The sequence below is a fragment of the Medicago sativa genome, chromosome 6 (assembly GCF_051527215.1).
Source record: "Medicago sativa cultivar Bolivia chromosome 6, Bolivia_mono, whole genome shotgun sequence".
In the NCBI taxonomy this organism is placed as follows: domain Eukaryota; kingdom Viridiplantae; phylum Streptophyta; class Magnoliopsida; order Fabales; family Fabaceae; genus Medicago; species Medicago sativa.
Genome location: NC_140754.1, coordinates 24,152,843 through 24,172,774, shown reverse-complemented (window position 1 = coordinate 24,172,774; position 19,932 = coordinate 24,152,843). Strand labels below are relative to the sequence as shown.

Below are 19,932 nucleotides of genomic sequence, written 5' to 3'. Positions count from 1 at the left end.
ACATCTCCCATGGACTCATTACTAGTTTTGTTTTGTTTTATTTACAATATCATCCAATTTCACTCTGCCTTGAACCTTGCAACTCTAAATCATGACTTCTAGAGTTTATCAGACAAATTAGATAAATTTTTCGGTTTGTTTTTATTTATGATGATGATGATGATCTGTTTTTCTTATACTTGGTATCTGAGAATTGAATTGTGTCACTATATTTGTTTCTATCTATTGAACTTTGTTAGGTCTTAAATCCCTTGAAATTTTTTGTTCCTGCCTTTAAGTATTGAAATGTACATATTGACAAGCATTGATATTATCATAAAACAACAAGCATCAAGGAGTAATGTTTCCTTGGTTTGCCCTAATTACAAGCTCCTCAGTGGTGGCACCAATTATCTCATTTGCTCTTTTCAATCCAACACATTGATATCGTCCTATTGGATCCTGAATTCCAACAAAAGCTTCAAGTCATTAACAAAGATCTAAATCTTCAAAACTATATACTATATATCTTAGATTATATTAATTGAATTTAATTCAATATTATATAGTTTGACAACAAAAAAAAATTATAATGAACACTTTATTAGAAGGGAATATCACTCACCTTAGTGACAATTCCCAATTTCTCAAGTTTGTGAACAGCATCATCAACATCAAAGTTGCAAGTCTCATTGAATTCTTCTCTGATTAGTTCCTCACACCCTTGATCCAGTTCCTTAATTCAAATATATAGCTTATATTATATATAAATAGCACTACTCATACAACTAATAAATAAAATGCAAGGAAGAAAGAAATATATACTATACTATACCTGTCTTGTAGCTTTTCCCTGTTCCATTAGAATAAAGAATGAAATCATTACTTCTTTCACCTGCACATTATGAATTTTAAATTGGAATTGTTCTTTATATGTTTGGTTTGTGTGCAAAAGTTTATTTTCCAAAAAAATCTAATCACTAATTACTTATCAATCGTACAACTTATGAATAAACATTGAAGCACCGACACTTCGATTGAATGCGTGTGTTTGGTGTTAACATGATCGACACTAGCACTTGTAATTACATTCAATTAATGTATTTTCTCAAACTATTACGGTGTTTGACGTGCCGTTGTCAATGTCATGTATGATGTGTTCGACGTGTTAGTGTCAGTGTTCCGTATTAAAGAACATTACTAGCTAGTAATAATAGAACAAATGATATGAAGGTAGCTAGAACTTACTTCTTGTTGAATGACATCATCACATAAATGGAGAAGTGTACCCTTCCCACTGTCTAGTTGTTTGTCATACATTGACTGTGTTATCATATTTTGATATGCTGTCAATTTTTGTTGAAACCTATATAGCAAGTTAATTAAGACAATGATTACTAATTGTTTTGTTGGTTAAAAAGATTCAACAAAACATGTTGCATGTGGCAATTAATAATGCAAACAATATGGAAGTTACATGGGTATTATGGGGCGTCCAAGTCCCACATTGAGTAGTATGAGATGCTCAATAGACTATTTATGCGGCAATTAATTGGTATTAGAGCTGGTTGTCGGTGGCTCGAAATGACTACTTACGAAGGGATTGATAAAGGCCGATTAACGCATTGCAGAGTGCAATCGTCAAGATGTCATTCTCAGAGACGAATGCTATGATAGGGAGTTGGGTATTGCGGGGTGTTCAAATTCTGCATCGAGTAGTATGGAATGCTCGATGAAGTATTTATATCGCTTGGTAATCTATGCATTAACGCAGTAGGCACATTGGTGGTCGTTGGATCAAAATCAAACAATGCAGATTTCTATTTTTTTAACCAGACATACCAAGTTTGAAATCCGAACTGTCTGATCTCGATCAAACAGACTCCGACATACCAACCACGTGAGTGCGGGGAATTGTCGATCTGCAGACAATCCGAATTCTCTCAAGTGCTTAATATTTATCTCATGAATAAATTTTCATCATGTTTATTAAATGAAATTCTCAACTGAAATGAAACGATTAATTAAGATGCTTACGTGAAGTATGTTTTAACACAATAACCAATTACTGTAGAAAGAACAGCACCAATAACCCTCAAATCAGTTGTAGCTGCTTGAAGCGAACTAAAAACAGCTACCTATTAAGAAAAAGTTAAACATGTTTAATGAATGAATTAGTTAGTTAAAGATAACTCGTTTAGTGTCTGAGAAAGATAACTAACCAATCCAACAATAGCGGATCCGAGAAACTTCACCCAATCCATTGGAGTCAATCCAGGACTTTTCTTTTCTGGCTGTCAAGTAACAATATATATCATCACTTATTGTCATTCATGAGGGTAAAACTATATTTCATTGTTCAAAAATTTCGATTGCGGTCACAAAATAATGGTTTTAAAGGTTTCTGCGACGATCTTGCAACTACAATTGTAGCCACATCTACCTGATTTGTCTGTATTTTGCCGAAGTATCAAAGTTTACAGCGTAATTGAGATTGTGACGGAAACCACAATTTAGAACCATGTTATAATTAGGTAATAAAAGCAACACAAAACCAAGATGTTTTATAACTGAAATACTCACAAGAACTATTTCCATATCGGCCATTGGGATGTTTCTGAAATGCTTCACAAAAATTCCTCTTTCGGGTTTTGAATCGGAACTGGCTCGCCTATGCAAACAATAATGACCAACTAATAATTTAGCGTAATATACCAGCTTAACCTTATAAAGATAGATTAATTAAGTTTCTCATTCACACATTAATTGGTATGGTATGCTCAGTGTGATGATGATTGAAAAAACAAGGATTCGAAACGATAAATTAAGTAAACTACAAATGAACTTTCCGAACAATTCTTTAAATGATATACCTGTAAACAACAATGATCCTATCAAATGTCAGTTCTTGGATTAATGTCTTACTTAGCAAATTACCAGAACTGAAATTTGCACCGAATAATCTCATTAGTGACAAGTGAAGAATCAATTGAACATGAACTAAAGAAACTACAGTAAACTATATAGATAGAAATAACAAGACCTCAATGGCATATTTTCAAGACGTATCCGTTCATATACATCATCTTGATAAGCTTCTGGCGTAGTTTCATCGACCTTCTTTGGATCTAATTTCTTACCATGTCTCTTTGATCTTCTGGAAATCAGTTTCTCCAATCTGAAAGAACCATTGGATATACTAATTTCAGTTTCTGTAAATTTTTCATATAGTTTCTTGATTATATTACCTGAGCGTTCTTAATAGATATGACCAGAAACGCGCAATGAGCATGTCCACTTTCTCCATTATAAAATAATCCGTCGTTTGATCAATTCCAATGCCGCGCCGAAAGATTATATACTATAACAATAAAATAAATTTCACTAATTGTCAGAAATCATGGTATACATAGAAGGAGAAGAGAGAAAGTATACAAGTGAATTGTATTGATGAGTGTAAAATGATACTTTTCTAGAATCAAAATACTGTAAATTAATGTGAGTTTCCACTCTAATATCAAGGATCAAAATGCATGTTTACATGTTTTTGTGCTTTGACCTATTGCTCTATACTTTTCTAGAACACTGCTTGTACTCTTTTCTTTTGTCTTAATCATCTCGTTCTCAAGGAAAATGAATTCTAGTAATCTAAAGTTTGATCAAACGATAAGTAAAGTCTGAGAAAACAATTTTAAGTTAGAAATCGAACTTAGTACTTCCGACCGATTTGATTGTTCTGATCTTTGTAACAAAGATAATAATTTTATTTTGGTTATAAAAAAACTAAGTTCCTAAAACAAAGAACAATTAATCAACACTGGCACCAAAAAATCCTTAGCATTCTTAATATCAGATTTAAAGTATTACCTTATCATAGAAATCTGGAAGATTATTAAACGGATGTGCTTCAAAATATTTTTTCAAAAGCACATTATCAAGCTACATTAAACAAAAAAAAAAATACAAAGATTAGCAACTGATAAAAGCAGATTAATCAAGCATTAAATTACCTTATGATTATATATATTGACTTACAAAAAAAAAAATTGCAAACCTTAGATTCATTAACAGTGATGGGAAGATTTAGAAGATACTGTCCAGAAAGTGCAACATTAATTTCATCATCAGTTGCAATCTTGAAGTTGCTCTTTTTCATTACCTGACCAAAGAATCAAATAATCTTAACTTTTCAAATATATATGAACCATTGATCCAACTTGCTTTATGGACCTTTAAAGACGAATTATTCAGGAGAACCTAAGTTCGATTCCTAGGTGGAACAATTCTTAATTAGACTTTACTTACCTTTTGGCCGAACTCCGATTACCGAGCCCTTTTCCCCTTAGAACCGGAGGGTCAACGCCAAAAATAGTCACACATGATATAATTTGTGATTTTTTTACATGATATAAGTTGTGATTGGTTGACGATGTAAATAATTTTTAAAATGATTAAACTCATTATATAAAGTATAGAAGTCTCCTAAATACCTCAAAAAGGTAAGTCAAGAAATTTTGTTCAAGTACATCAATTTCTTTAGATGTTAAGCCTTGTTGTTCCAACTTATGTGCCCCAGATACAGGATCAAAAAGTGCATACAGTTGCTGTAGATACAAAAATACATCAAGCAATTACTTCCATACATATTCTCTCTCTCTCTCTCTCTCTCTCTCTCTCTCTATATATATATATATATATATATATATATATATATATATATATATATATATATATATGAAAATGGTAAAGAAAATAATACATACATACCATCATATCTTCAAATTGTAAAAGGTACCAAGCTCGAATTGTATACTCTATTCTTTTGCAAAGCTTCAAAAATTCTGCTTGATCAGAACTACGTTCTGAAATATATAATTTTGTTACACTTTTTACATGATAATTTAATGTTACTTATTCTACTTGTTTCTGGTTTATATATTATATATTGGAAAATTTCGATAAAATATAATTAATGTTTTTGTCATAATCTTTCTTTTCCAAACAAAATTATATGTATCTGTTATTTCATCTGCAATGTACTAAATTAACATATACTTTTAGACGTATCGAGTAAAATCCTCTCTAAATCATTACTTATATCGACGTATCACGGTTTTCGTAGAGGTGTCGGTGTTTCATAGCTAAAATCTAATGTCTAAGATAGAGGAAAAAAGAAGGATAGAGAGACATACTAATAAGATTAGCCAATGCCATGAAGAGCTTAGGTTTCAAAATTGGAATGACAGATTCACGTTCTATTCGAATCACTTCTTTCTTCTTCTTGTCTTCTTCCAAACTTTTTTGTAGGATTCTTCCAAACATGAATGTGCCATTTTTCTTTCAGCTTTGTTCCAAAAATTGAAATATGAATTAATGAGTTCTTAAGGTATAGAACTATTATATGTAAATGTAGTAAAGGATCTATGAAACTTGAATGAAATAAAGTGGTTATTCACAAGTCACAACAAAGAAACAAACAAACAAACACATCATGAATGGAATGGAATTAGATTCTTGCTTTGTGGTGGAAATTGTACAAAGATGTCTAAGTGTATTGTAAGTTGTAACAACAACACCACATACATTACACATTAAAATAAAAATAAAAATAAAAATAGTGCATGTGTAACTGTTTAAACTACCACTAGCGTATTGGTCGGTCACAAACATACAAAATAAAATATCGTTTGATTTATTCAATTTTTTTATATTCTTAAAATAGTTTCATATACGTTTGATGGTGTACTGTTTGTTTTGATATTTTTATTAAAAAAAAAAAAGCTTGTTTCTTCTTCTAAGACAATTATGTAAATGAATTATGTTGCGGTATTGAAAGTTTTTGGGCATTTGTTATAATTTTTTCTAACTCCTAAAACTGTACAATTATTTATTAGTTTTTTTTTTCCCATAAATTTTCTTGTATCGATATAAATATATTCGTGTTCGAGGTGTGTTCCTTTCAAAAAGTGTTCGAGGTGTAATGGACGATGTTAGTATAATAGACAAACTGTCCTCAATGTTAGTATAATATACAAGATTCGGGGTTCAAACCCCGGCAAAAAAAAAAGTATAATAGGCAAACTTGTTTGAGGTCCAAAGTTTCAATTTTTTTTTTTTTGGTTGTGTTTGGGATTCGAACCCCGGACCTTGAATATATTATGCATTGTCCTTACCAACCGAGTTAAGCTCACGGGGACACCAAAATGTCAATTTTGCTCATGTTTTACTCTTCCCGGTATTATTAGTCGTTTTACAAAAATAAAAAATATATATTTAATTTTATATCCTTTAAACCCCGGACCTTGCATATATTATGCATTGTCCTTGCCAATTGAACTAAACTCATGAAGACATTTTATATCCTATTGTACAATGTCAATAAAGTAATGACTTCTATTTTAATTCTTGTAATTAAAATGAGATGGCTAAGGGTAGTTTTATAAAAATATATGATCTTTTTATTGAATTTGCAATACTATCTAATTAAAATTTCAGTATTTCACTTCTAGTAGATAGTATGATTGACTGAATTTATTCAATTTATATTTGTTGGCTCAATGTAAAGCAAACTTGATATAACATACCATTCATCAATTTTGTTGCTACAAGAAAGAAACACATCAACCTTTGCTAATAAAAATTGTCACAAGTACTAAAACTTTATTTTGTCTCAAAATAGAGGCACCAGCCTCCAGAATTTCTTAACTTCCAAAATTATTAAAGAATGTCTCCAGAAACAAGGAAAAATAAATAAAATTTAAGAATAAAATATGCAACTTGACTAACAACATGAAATTCTTGAAGCTTATCTTAACCCCTTCCCTTGGTTTCATTCCTTTCCATCTAACATCTAGATGGAGATATGTACATGGTGTAACTGGTATAGGTATGTACACAAACCTTCTCATCTAAGGGTACGTATACCCAGCTTCTAAGGATCTTTCTTAACTAACAAAATGCTACCACATGGGGTAGAACGTCCATTACCGGTTCCATGGCCTTAAATACGGCCTTCCCAAAGGATCATGTAATGCAGGAGGATTTGGATGTTGCAAATTCATCCATGACATGTCATCAGGCACCAGTGCACTAGGTGCCACCGTCTCACGTCCGGGGAAGTAATCTAATGAATGTGAAGCCTGTGGTAATGCGGCAGGAATAACCCTGGAAGTGCCTGCATCTATTCCGTACGTTCTTGGTGCAAGAAACTGGTCAGTGTTTCTGACTGGATCATAAGAACTACCGGGCCGTAATTGGTTACACTGTGATAGAATACTAAATAAGTTCTGATCAGTGTTCACGCCGGTGCCAACATTTTGACTTGAAAGACTGCTGCCATTGGTTCCGTTCCAGACACCGCGATTTTGATGGTCAGCTGTGGGCCAATGATGACCAATAAAATTTCCTGTGTTCAAGTGAGATTGGGGTGGCGCCAAGTGAGACTGGGATGGCGCCGCCATGCAAGCGGTATTAGCAGCCCAATCAGTTACATTTACAGAAGCCAATGAATCTTGCCTTGGGATGAATGGGTCTTGCCTGGGGATTAAGTACCTTCCAACTGCATTGGAATGAATATTCTCCGACATACTTTGTGGCATGAAAACCTCAGTAGCTCTCCTCTGCCCTGGGTCCAATGTCAGCGGCATTTGCAAGGGCTGTGTGAAATGACCAGAACATTGGCCATCCCCCGTCATAACGTTGTTTGAAGTCTGGAAATCCAACGGGTTTCCTTTTGTTCCTGTGGATATGGTAACAGCCCCTCTCCATTGAAGAGAGAATGAATTAAGGCACTTCGATCTTGGCTTTCGTAAGAACTAAAGGAGGTCCCATTATCCAAATGCCCATGCAACAACTCCTTACCCGTCTCTTCTTGACACAAATCATCAGCTTCAAGATCAATCACATTGATTCTTTGATCTTCATTGACTTGAGAGGTAGCCTGTGATAACCCACTAGCTGGGTGTTTGCGAGTCACAGCTGAGTCATAGTATGAATGTGGCATTTCAACTGATTGCCAGACAGCACTTCCAGAAGTGAAAGGCACTCCTTCATCCGTAGAAACATCCTGAGTGCTCATATTCCTTGGATACTCATCTTTATTCTGTGAGGTATCATCCGATTTTGATAAAACAATATTCTTATCTGAATCCATACTCACTTGATTGAAATCATTGTCACAGCTGGAGAAAGAATTATGTGAGGACGGGATCTCTGGAGCCCTAACAACAGAATCCTCGTAATCTTTCAAGTTAGACTCTTCATTTAGACCTCCTCCATCCTCCACCACATTCCGAAGCTCATCCCCTGAGCTCATGTTATCTTCATCTTGATCCTGAAGTTTGCTCCCTGAGCTCACATCTTCAATCTGATCCTCAATTGGGGTTATTATATCCTTTTCTTGATCCTGAAGTTCGCTCCCTGAGCTCACATCTTCATTCTGATCCTCTACTGGGATTATATTATCCTCATCTTGATCATGAAGTTCGCTCCCAGAGCTCACATCTTCGTACTGATCCTCTACTGGGATTATATTATCTTCATTCTGATCCCTAGATTCTCCCCCCAAGCTCATGGCCTCGTCCTGATCCTGAAGCTCCCTTCCCAAGCTCACATTATCCTCTTCCTGAAGCACAATTATAATTTGAGATATTTTAACAGAATTATTATGAGAAAATGTTTATTATTATGCGACCAAGGCAAGGATCTTCTAGGAATTTAAGAAACAGATACAGGGTATGCAACTCAATCCTAAAAAATTATGAAGGACCATCAGAAAGAAACACTACCACAAACCTCGGATATTGGAGTTGATTTGTCGTTCATCTCTTCCACCAAAGCATTCCTGATTGCATCTCTTTGTATCTGTCTCTGCATCCGGTTTGCATATGCCACAGGGAGGTCTTTCAGCACCAATTGCAACCTACAAAAATAAAATACATTCTAATGAGCAATAATGCTGAGTTTAAGAACGTAAAGTCTTCAATGATATCAACTTAGCATAAAAAGATGGCACTGAAAATCTTACTAACCAATGCTCATGCAACTTCTTTTCTTCTTCTTCGACAAATACTTTGTATGGCTGCACATGAATGTTATTGAGGTCGCCCAAAACACGGTTAAGAGACTTAGATTGGATGCTTTTACCAGACTGCTTCATACTCTTAACAAGTTCATGCTGCTGCCTACTAATCTGATATGCATTAAGGAAACAATTAGCAAATGCCCTAGCAAAATATTGAAGTGTGCATAAAGTAAGCATATTCATAAAATATTAAGAATTTTGTGTGGATTCCTCATGAAAGAAAAAGAATCGTTGAAAACACCCTAGCTATGTGGTTACATGAAATCCATATAAATCTACTAGGAAGAACTGGTGAAAAGACTATTGTTTTATCAAAATCTAATGGTATTTCTGTGAATGTTTTATTAAAGCATCCATCGTAAAAATGAAACATTTTGCTCAGTTTCCTCATCTTGAAGCAGTATTGTATAACCAGAATAGAGGAACAGTCGACCTCAGAAATGCTAGTGAGATAGCAGATAGCAACACTAAGAGGATCTGTTATATCAGTGTATCATTGTCCCATTGAAGGAGAAGACCACTCCCAACATCACGGTGGTGCAAGAGAACACTGAAATTCTCTGTATTTCTCGTTAATTTGATACAAAATACTCGAGGGTATAAATAGCCTATAATTAAATCTTATACTTTCAGGAAAGTAAAGATTTATATGATTATAAATGGAAAACAAATATCACTGTGATAATTTGATAAAGTTGTTCCTTAATGGCTCAGTCTTGATGAGCCTTAGGGGTAGATCCGCAATCAACAAACATAATGCAGAGATGAAGCCGAGAATACAAGACTGGGAGACGAAACAAACATAACATGGAGATGAGGCAGAGAACATGAGACTGAAACACGAGAACAAAGGAGTGGCACATTGCCACTGCAAGTTACACGATTTTAGTCACTAAATCAAAGCACACTCTGAATGCACCACCTATAGCGGTCAGGGGTCGCGCTCCGATGGCACTACAGTGCAATGTTAACAACACAGGCTAGAAGGAAAATGAACTCCTGAAAACACTCTAGTTCGGTTGTTATATAAATTCATATATGTAGTGGTTTCATTTCAGAGCTGACTCTCCAACATGCCAGCTAAAGTCTAACTTAATATCTAGATATTTAAATATTAATTTCCACTTATTGAGAATTGACTATTATCCCTCCATAATTACTACCACTAATGGGATATCCATTACAGCCACTATACTGTTTCTCCCAGCCAATTCAGTATTTCTCAGAAACAAGGGGGAATGTCTGACCTTGATACATGACATGTATTTTTCGCCCTCAATAAAATGAATGTTACGCTTGAGTACTTTGTCTCCTTGCTTGGGTTTTTTTCCTCCCTTAATGTGCATGCCATCTGAAGTAAGCATCAAATTTCCAGATTTACCTTTCATAGTGCCTTTATCAAACACCCTGCCAAAAATTATTTCAAGAACAGTAATATTAAACATTAAAAACGGTAAAATATATGAGAAATATAGTTTAAAATATACAGCGAGAAATATAAATTCAGACAATATTACGTTATGCCTGCCATGTAAACGAAGTTATCACAACGAAAACTATTAACTGACAACAGCGGCCAGTTTCAAGATCTTCAAAAGCACCATAACCCAATAAACAAATATTTGAAGCAACGTTGACAACACCTACTAACCTAAGAACTCTAGATACATCGTACGATATGGATACAATACGACACCAATATGGGGGCACAAGAAATTTAAAAAATAAAGATACAACACAGTCAAGATTCATTAACAAAAACTTATTCATATTTATATACACCATACATGCACAATGTTTTATGAGACATTCACAATACTAATTTCTTCTACAGTATGAATGTAACAACAAAAAAACATGCAGTTTTGTGTCTTTCCTTGGTGAGAAGTATTGAAGATGTATCAAAGAAAGAGGTTTCATTCTCAAAAGAACTAAAAAAAAAAAAACTATTGAATACTTTCTTGGGAACATAACGGGAAGCATCGAGAAAAAGACACAAGATCGTAAATCATGTGATAGTAAGACAGATGTAAATTTATCCCTGCAAAGTTCATTATTTTAGCAAAAACTCTACTAATCCTATTAAGCAATCTTGACGCATATATAGATATTTTGAATTTCTATATCATGACTTTACCAGAAAAATTTTTACCACTGCTTGAGATATGACAAATGGAAGTATTGAGAAACCAAAAACAACTACAATGACAAAACCATGTAAAATTCATCAGGTTCGTTGTTTAACTCTCAACAATATAGCTAACTAAGAGAACCTGAATAAATAATCTTGCAGGTTACAAATTCATTACTTACTTTCTCGGAAGTTTATCATCTCTTCTCAATGAAGAAATTAGGTAGTCACTGCTGCCTGCTTTCTCATCTGTATCCCAGGAGCATGACTCAGATGTCACTGTGACATTCCCATCATGATCGTAAACTCTAGATTCATTCACATTTGAGGGCATTCTTTTCTGAACATGCTTTGGTCTGCATAATCCAAACAACATATAGCATTAATGACTACCAGTAAAATTCAAATAAATTTTTTGCAGAAACTAATTCAAGTTCAATAATTAAATTCAAATAAGTTCGCACATTGCTGCAACATAAGTTCTTATACACCAGCAATAAATACATATTATCATTTTTAAAACTGAAACGATTTAATATCAAAATTGAAAGAAAGTAAATACTCAGGCTTAAACAATTATAGAAGCTTCTATCAGTAGAAATATATAAACACACTTTATCAGACTCATTATCTACTTAGAAGACAATAGTCAAGCAGAAAACATAATAGAAAAGTCCCGTTTGATCACATGCATCAGAGAAAAAATTTCCAGGATTTCACCATCTCGGATTTGAAGCAATATGAAATACCAAAATATCCACAAAATTAATCAAGGTGTCTAAGATATATTCAAATTGTGTTCTCCCTAGCTTTTACAACAGTTAGCTTTCATTTATATTGAAGAACTGCAAGTGCAAATAGTGGAAAAATAATGTAAAGGCATCATTTTAATGAAAAGAATTATGCAATATGCCATGTCCTAAATTTTTTATGTGGTGTGCACTGTATGCAGATTGCAAGTGTTCCAGGTGACTACCTCCGCATCTTCTGCAAAATTTCATTTTCTGGATCTCTGCAGCTTTGCCACCTCTCCTTCAACTTGGATAGAAATCCTATCATACTGCAAAATAAAACAATAGAAAAAAATATACAAGTTGAGAGTGTAATTGTTAGGATATACTAGTTTTAACATCCTTGAAACACACAGGTAGGAATTATCATAGAAATTAAACAAATATAAAATGCTATACCTAATACTTCACACATATCATAATATACATGTAGTTTGTAATACCTAATATACAATATAGTTAAAATTAGGGAAATGCTAACAAGTGCCCTTAAGGCGCTTGTTAAGAAGCCTAAAGAAGAAATTTTGTAATGGGATTGATGCAATCAACACATTGAAACTTGAAAAAGTAATTTTTTCTACATAAAATTTTCCAATTATTTCTAATTTAGAATCCTTAACTAGTGCCCTAAGGGCACTTGTTAGCAAGACCCTTAAAATTAAATAACATAAGTAGTTATGAGTTTTAGAGATGTTAGTTTGTTATTTGGGTTATAGTTATGAGTTGTTAAAGACGTTAGTTAGTTTGTTATTTGGGTTATAGTTATGAGTTGTTCGAGAAGGGAAAACCCTTGAGGAGAGATTTTCTCCTATTCTATCCAATTTCTTAATAAAATTGTTATTTCTTTGGAATCCAAATTCTTGAGTTCCTAAGAGTAAAGTGCTTACTCATTGTGATAATTATGCAACTGTCTGTAGTATGCTCTCTTCTGAGACTTCAGATGCTGTTCCTGGCCAACAACTATATCTGGATGAAGATCACCAGAACAAACTGAAGCACCCCTGCAAACATATAAATAACTTTTCTGATTCTGAGAGAAAAAATATTTTTACAATTAATCAGCAAACTATGCAAATTATATTACATTCTTAATAATGCTTTGCTAACACTAAAGGCAAATAAAAAAAAAAAAAAAACTCTTTCAAACAAATAAAAAACTATTGCTGAGACTGAGATATGATATAACCATAACAAACAGTATTGATAGGTAATCATAAACCAGAGGAGCATATACACATAAGCCATAACTTGCAAGCATAGAAACTAAGAAAATGGGATTTCAACCAAACTATGCCCTTTCAAGTTATAAAATCGAGAAAAAAATTTATGCAACAAAACGAAGACTAGATAACTGGTGAACATAATGTAAGATATGATTAAACCTAGATTGAATTTCAAATTTTACCAACGGAATTGGTGGATGATCGATAAATGTAATTAGTAAAGCTGGTCAACTCAACCCAAAAGCTAATCATAAGTTAACTCAACACAAGACGAAATCAATAACTACATAGCAGTAATTTAAAATAAGAAATAATCACATCACATGTAGCATGTAGTAAGCACAAAATGTCAATGAAGAGAAAAATAAACGAATGATGTCTTACCAATTCAAAACGGGACTTCCAAAGTCAAAGTCGGTCCCAGCTAGCAAATCTTCCACAGCTTGATGTGGCTCTATGCCTCTAGGGAGAAAATTCATAAGATGGTTTCTCTCATTTTCTGAAAGATGCGTCTTCCAAACCTGCCAATTTCCAAAAATATTTTAAAAGATGATTTTAGGCACAAATCCTGGTGAGTTAAAAATAGAGCTTGCAAACAACAGACGCTGACCACTGTTTTATCTACCTCATATGAAAGCACTTCACTCAAATTATCCAAGTCAAATATTTCTTCAGGTACTGTAACCACATCTGCCAAGACTTTATGATCACTAGAAACATGATTGACAAACGGTTTCATTTGTCTCCAACTGATACCAATTTGTTCCCGTTTGGCAACAACTCTTTTCTGGTTGTTATCCCATTCAACAGAGATGTGAGCTCTCATGTCATTTTGGACTAGACCCAGATTCTTTCTTTTGGTCTTGTGTTGCTCCTTAGAACCATAACCGACAATGCTTGCCCCATTTAATCGTTTCCTCCTCTGATCAGCAGCCATTGACACAACGGAATAATGTTTCAACAGAACATTATATGAATATGAATAAAAGCAATATCTATCTCACTTCTAACGAACACCTTTCATCCATATACAACCTGCTAAGCACTGAAGGAACACAATGTCAATATACACTAAAATTTCAAGTCTAAGTTCCAATGACCAGGTAAGTTGAATATTATTTTCACCACGCAAAATGCATCTTTATATTTTAACAAATAAAACAGCTTCATTAAAGGTTCAATCAAGTGGATCTCTATTGGGAAAAACCCAAGTCACACATAGGATGAAGATAAGGCCTGAAATGAATGTATAAAGAGTGGAACCAATATAATAACCTAATAATCGCAGAGCATACATCAGACAATGGTAAATGACAACAACCCAATAAATATAACTTTCAGTAGCTAAATCTAAGTGGTGACAAAAACAAGCATTTTCAGAATAAACGGTAAATACACAACATTTGTGATTGTATCCAAACAAAGGTAACCAAATCCAGTTATCAGTTACTTTTAACATCCCATAAGTATGAAAGATAAAAAACCAAGATAACCAACATAAAAATAACAGTTTTATCATACAAGCATAAACATCTTGTAAGTACAGCTCAAATGGTAAAAAGCTGCAAGGACATTTGATAAGCTCGGACGCAGGTTCAAACCTACAATTGGCCACTTCTAAACACCAAGTGTACGTCAGTTCGCCGCTAGGCTCTTTGAAACCCAATAAAAAATAAGCATAAACTAAAAAATATTTCTTGTATTCAGAATTTTTAACAGTAATCAAATTAAATATTTGTAGAGCATAAGCACAAGTATAGAGAAGAAATTAACTATGCAGCACATACACTTCTGATCGAAGGCGTATCCGGTGTCCAACACCTACGTTGGCACATGTAATTTACCTATGAAGCACCGACAGGTAGTAATTTAAGAAAATAACATAATTGAACGTAATCACATGGGTCGGTGTTGGACATGGACATGTGTCGGACACTAGACACACATTCGATCAGAAGTGTTGGTGTTGTGGAGGTAATTACATCAAATTATGTCATTTTTTACAAATTATTACCAGTGTCTATGCTTGTACATGTGTCCGTGCTTGATAGGTATTAATTAATCAACTAAAATTCATTGACAATTTCAACTCAAAAGTCAAATCAACACTATTCAGACATTCAAATAATCATAATCAATAAAATCATTGTTCAATTATCACCATAAGCAAAACAATTCAAATAAGGAAATTAAAATTAAAATAAAAATAAAAAACCAATAATAAAATATCAAAATAAATACAAAATCACAAACTAGACATTAATTTTTGCAAAATCAAATCGAGGTTCTATCATCTCGGGATTCGGACCGGCGAAACAATAAATTAAAAAATAAAATAAAAATAATTACCTGTAAATTCGTTAATTCAGCAACTTCCAAGTGAAAGAATTACCAGTAATTATGTTTAATCTGTACAATTAATTAATCAAAGCGAAATTAAATAAATTAAATTAATAATAATAAGAATAATAAAAACGATAATTAGGATTGAATTAAATAAAAATTGGAAAATGAATGAATATGAATATACCTTGAAATGAAATGAAGAGAGTGCGATGAAGAAGATGATGATAACGTTGTAATGAGAGAAAGCGTTGCGTTGAGAGGAAGAAGACGAAGAGAAGAGGAGAGAGAAAGTGAATGAATGAATCGAACGACTGTGGTTTACTCTACAAAACCGTTATTTTTTCACCAGTACCCTTCGGCTCGGCTTCGATATGGCTCTAGCTTCCACACGTGTGACTGTGTAAAGTACGACTCAGGATTGTGTTCGAACCTCTAACTCCGTGTTCGAGGTGTGGTTTAGTTCGGTTAAAAATCATCCGAATCATATAAAACAAAAATGTATGCGGTTTGGTTTAATTTGGTTGACTTTTAAACAACTCTCTTGTTTTTCTCTCAACTCTTTTTTACCAAAGAGAATATAGAAAAAGAAGTTTGTCACAAAATTTAGAGTCCGTTTGTTATAGCTTTTTAAGAAAAAAATCATTTTTTTAAAAAATAATCACTTTTAAGAGTTTTGCATCCGTTTGTTACATATTTTTTAAAAAATCAGAATCTAAAAATAATCTAAAAACGGCTTCAAATCGAAGTTGTTAAGAGCAGCTTCTCAAAAAATAGATTTTTTTTAGAGGAGAGAGAAAATATGATTTAAAAGATTGAACTAATTTTGTAACAAAAAATCCCTTTTATATAGTTTTATCCAAACAAACTAGATTATTTGTTTAAAAAAAAGTGATTTTTATTACGGTAAACAAACGCAAAATAGATTACGATTTTTCACAAAATCTCTAAAATATAATCTCTAAATTATTTTATGTCAAAATCACTTTTATTTTAATCCGTAACAAACGGCCCCTTAGTTGTACAAATATCGTCACTCCTCAAATCTTAGATGTCACCCTTCTTCTTCTTCTCGGTCTACCAAATAGGGGTCATTATTGTCAATTTTCAACGTGAAATCTTCCCTCTAAATTGTTTTCTTTCTTTTTTTAGTTAAATAATTTTCACACATTTTCAATTTTCTTTCTTTTATTTTTGTGATTTCGTCGACTTAGCATCTCCTTGTTTTTCTTGATTTCCCGCCTTAATGCAATGATTATTTTGTTTGGGTTCAAAGATTAGTTTTTATCAAGTGCATATCTAATCAACGAGTTTGGCGTCTTTAATGTTACGGATCCGTAGACACGAATCTTTTAGAAACATATGAATCTATACTTGTAAGCAAGTTGTATTTTGCTATTTTATGTTATTAACATTGATGCGGTGAGTTTGTTCGTAAATTCATCTCTTTTATTTTGAGCAACTTTGAATTTTTATTATATCAATATATTCTATCGATTTGAATGAACGAATATTGTTTATTTTTTTGTTAAATTTATTTATACATAGATAAAATGACAAGAATTATTAAAAACTTATACACACAAATGAATGAATCGTGGTTCAAACTTCGCTCATAGCGTGCAACCCGTAATTTGAGCATTTTTATCAATTTTATTTTCAAGTGGTTGGAGATCAGGTGTGTTAATATTACTCCCCGAATAACAAATACTCCCGGTCCTTATTATAAGAAACAGTTAACTTTTTTGGTTTATTGTGTAAGTGATGTATCTAAATATTTTCAATATGAATAACAAATACTCTGGTCCTTATTATAAGAAACAGTTAACTTTTTTGGTTTATTGTGTAAGTGATGTATCTAGTCTATATTTTCAATAAAATACATTAATTATTCTATGAACCTAAAAAGTTAACTTTTCTTATAATAAGATCGGAGGGAGTATTATTTTTGTGGTGATATGTGGGTAACATTATTTTTAAATTTTATTATTTATATTATTATTTGTGTGGTGATGATGAATTGGACTGACGATGGCTAGAGCAGCACTATTGTACGATTAATTGAGTTATCATTGTTACCCCTATTTTTTTTATAAGACTTTGACTTTTATAGTCAACGTGTTTGAATCTAGTAAGGATGGCAAAGTTATAGTAGTGGACTCGCGTCCAACTGTTTGGAAAATTATACACCTGCGTGAGTTAAGCTTAACTCACATCTTATAATCTTTGTGTGACATAAGTTATGTACCAAGCTTTGTGCGCGATTTAACTCACGTAAGTTGACCGTGGTCGAGCTCAAGAACACACGTTTTATGGACTTTGTTCAATGCATTTTAATTGATTTTGCACGTTTTTGTTAAGTTTTTTCACGTTTTTTGACTATATTTATGGTAGATGTAACCTATGTTACAATCTCCCCCTATAAATACACCTCTAAACTTCTCCATTTCCTCACACCGTCTCACATTCTCACTCTCCTCCTCACTCTCTCCCCTTATGAATCTCCTTCTTTTCCTTCTTTTTTCCATCTTTATTTTGGTGTAAATAGAGAAAGAGGCCAATTATGGGGATAAAAAGATGATTAATGAGCAACTATCTTGGGGGAAAAAGAACGTAAAACTAAATGTGCAGATTTAGTTTTACCCCATGAAAGCCGGTTTTCTTGTGGATTTCTTTTAGTTTTACCATATAGGGTAAAACTAAATGTGCAGATTTAGTTTTACCCCAGAAAGCCGGTTTTCTTGTGGATTTCTTTTAGTTTTACTCCAGGGAGGTCGGTTTTACCGGTGGTTTTTATTTTTTCGCGATTTAGTTTTACTCCATTGTAAATGTAATAAGAATTATATTAATAAAATGATATTTTATATCTGTTATTTTTGTTTCTTTATTTTTGCATTTATTTTATGATTGCATATTGAATTTTTTGGTAGATGTATTGAATTAATAAATTCAAATAAAGTAAATAAATGAATTAGAATAAATTCGGCGTGAATTAGAATAAAAATTGTGTATCGAATAAATTCGAATAAAAGTTACATTACATTACATAAACAACATGTATATCAACTCTATATGTTATCACATCAAATTCCTTCATACAAGACGAGTCATCACATAAAGAATGAGGTGCATTCCGTGGCACTCATCTTATATAAAGGAATTTGATATCATAACTTATATAGCCGATTCTCAATAATACATGTTCCTAACTTATATAGACGAGTCCTTACATTACATTACATTCGGGTTGCACCTTCAAACTACAACAATTGTCTTACCTTCGAAATAGGGTAAATTCAAACTTGCTAAACGGCGGGACTCGAAACATTCATCCGGCATCTTTATTGTTCCATTCAAAAGATTAAATTATTGTTAGACTTGGTTTAAATGATGGTATTCAAGTGTCAAAAGAATGAGGTCCATTCCTTGACACTTTAATACCTTAATCTAAACCACCTAACAAGAACTTAATCTTTTGAAATGAACAATAGGAATGTCGGGTGAATGTTTGAGAACCGCCGCTTAACAAGTTTGAATTACCCCATTTCGTAGTAAGACAATTATTGTAGTTGGAAGGTGCATTTCCCTACCTAATCACAATCTTCGCCGGAATCGATCGTTGATAATATCTTCGGTTGATCTCACAACGTTACCCGCATATCGATCCACCGGAACATGTTGTGCTCCCAAAACATGCTCGTCAAGTTTTCTTCGTTCGTTAATTCCACCTAATTGAATGATATTCTCCCTTCGTCGAGAGCCGGACGTTTATACCGAACATATTCCACCCTCCTTGTGTCTCCGAGGTTGACTCCTTGGTTGAATTCATTCGGTTCATCCTTGAGACCTCTTAACGTTACACCAAGGCACCGAACCTTCAACCTCTCGAGGTTCTCCGCCATTGAATTGTGCATGAACGTCGATCCACCAACCATTGCTTCAAATCTACACAATAAGAAATTAAAAAATAATAAATGAAAAACTCATCCAAACATTTCATCAAACACCGCGAGTGCAAATTATACATAAACCCTAAGACTCATAACTACAACATTAACATGCAAACATCTAAAACACAATTAAACAACATAAGTCAATTACATGTAACATTGTATCATTTCTTGCAAGTAAAATCAAAATTTAAACAAACCCCAAATCTAAAAATTCTCTAAAACTCAAAACTACAACATAAACATGCAAACATCTAAACATTTAAGCAATACAAGTCATTTTCATGAAAACATTGTATGATTTCTTGCCAAAAAAACCAAAATTTAAACAAACCCTAAATTTTAAAAATTTCAAATTTAAGAGAAAAAAATCTAACATATAAACATAAAAGGTTAATGATGTTTGATTATGAAAACTTATTTGTTATTGAAG

At 33.0% G+C, this 19,932-nt stretch overlaps 1 protein-coding gene and 1 pseudogene across 2 annotated transcripts; both read right to left on the bottom strand.

The window, feature by feature from the left end:
* Positions 1-231: 231 nt before the first annotated feature.
* Positions 232-5,404, bottom strand: LOC146914062 (uncharacterized). The gene is made up of 15 exons (XM_085716998.1): positions 5,172-5,404; positions 4,747-4,841; positions 4,470-4,583; positions 4,034-4,138; positions 3,847-3,918; positions 3,228-3,340; positions 3,023-3,157; positions 2,853-2,921; positions 2,563-2,650; positions 2,202-2,273; positions 2,017-2,117; positions 1,228-1,345; positions 815-874; positions 605-715; positions 232-441 (listed from the first exon to the last, which is right to left on the bottom strand). Exons 1-15 carry the CDS (start codon positions 5,299-5,301, stop codon positions 331-333), a joined length of 1,494 nt encoding a protein of 497 aa, XP_085573124.1. The 5' UTR covers positions 5,302-5,404; the 3' UTR covers positions 232-330.
* Positions 5,405-6,619: 1,215 nt separating this feature from the next.
* LOC146914061 (uncharacterized) lies at positions 6,620-15,852 on the bottom strand (annotated as a pseudogene). Its single transcript, XR_015013843.1, has 11 exons — positions 15,737-15,852; positions 15,556-15,615; positions 13,832-14,251; positions 13,591-13,727; positions 12,871-12,984; positions 12,169-12,252; positions 11,375-11,548; positions 10,309-10,468; positions 9,009-9,169; positions 8,773-8,899; positions 6,620-8,602 (listed from the first exon to the last, which is right to left on the bottom strand). The product of XR_015013843.1 is annotated as an uncharacterized LOC146914061 (transcript).
* Positions 15,853-19,932: the final 4,080 nt, after the last annotated feature.

Bases quoted from the DNA above. Each gene is read 5' to 3' on its own strand.
- LOC146914062 (XM_085716998.1), bottom strand. From the start codon at position 5,301: ATGTTTGGAAGAATCCTACAAAAAAGTTTGGAAGAAGACAAGAAGAAG. The intron at 2,274-2,562 runs GTGAGTATTTCA...GTTACTTGACAG, and splicing joins CCGATATGGAAATAGTTCTT to CCAGAAAAGAAAAGTCCTGG. The intron at 2,118-2,201 runs GTTAGTTATCTT...TTTTCTTAATAG, and splicing joins GATCCGCTATTGTTGGATTG to GTAGCTGTTTTTAGTTCGCT.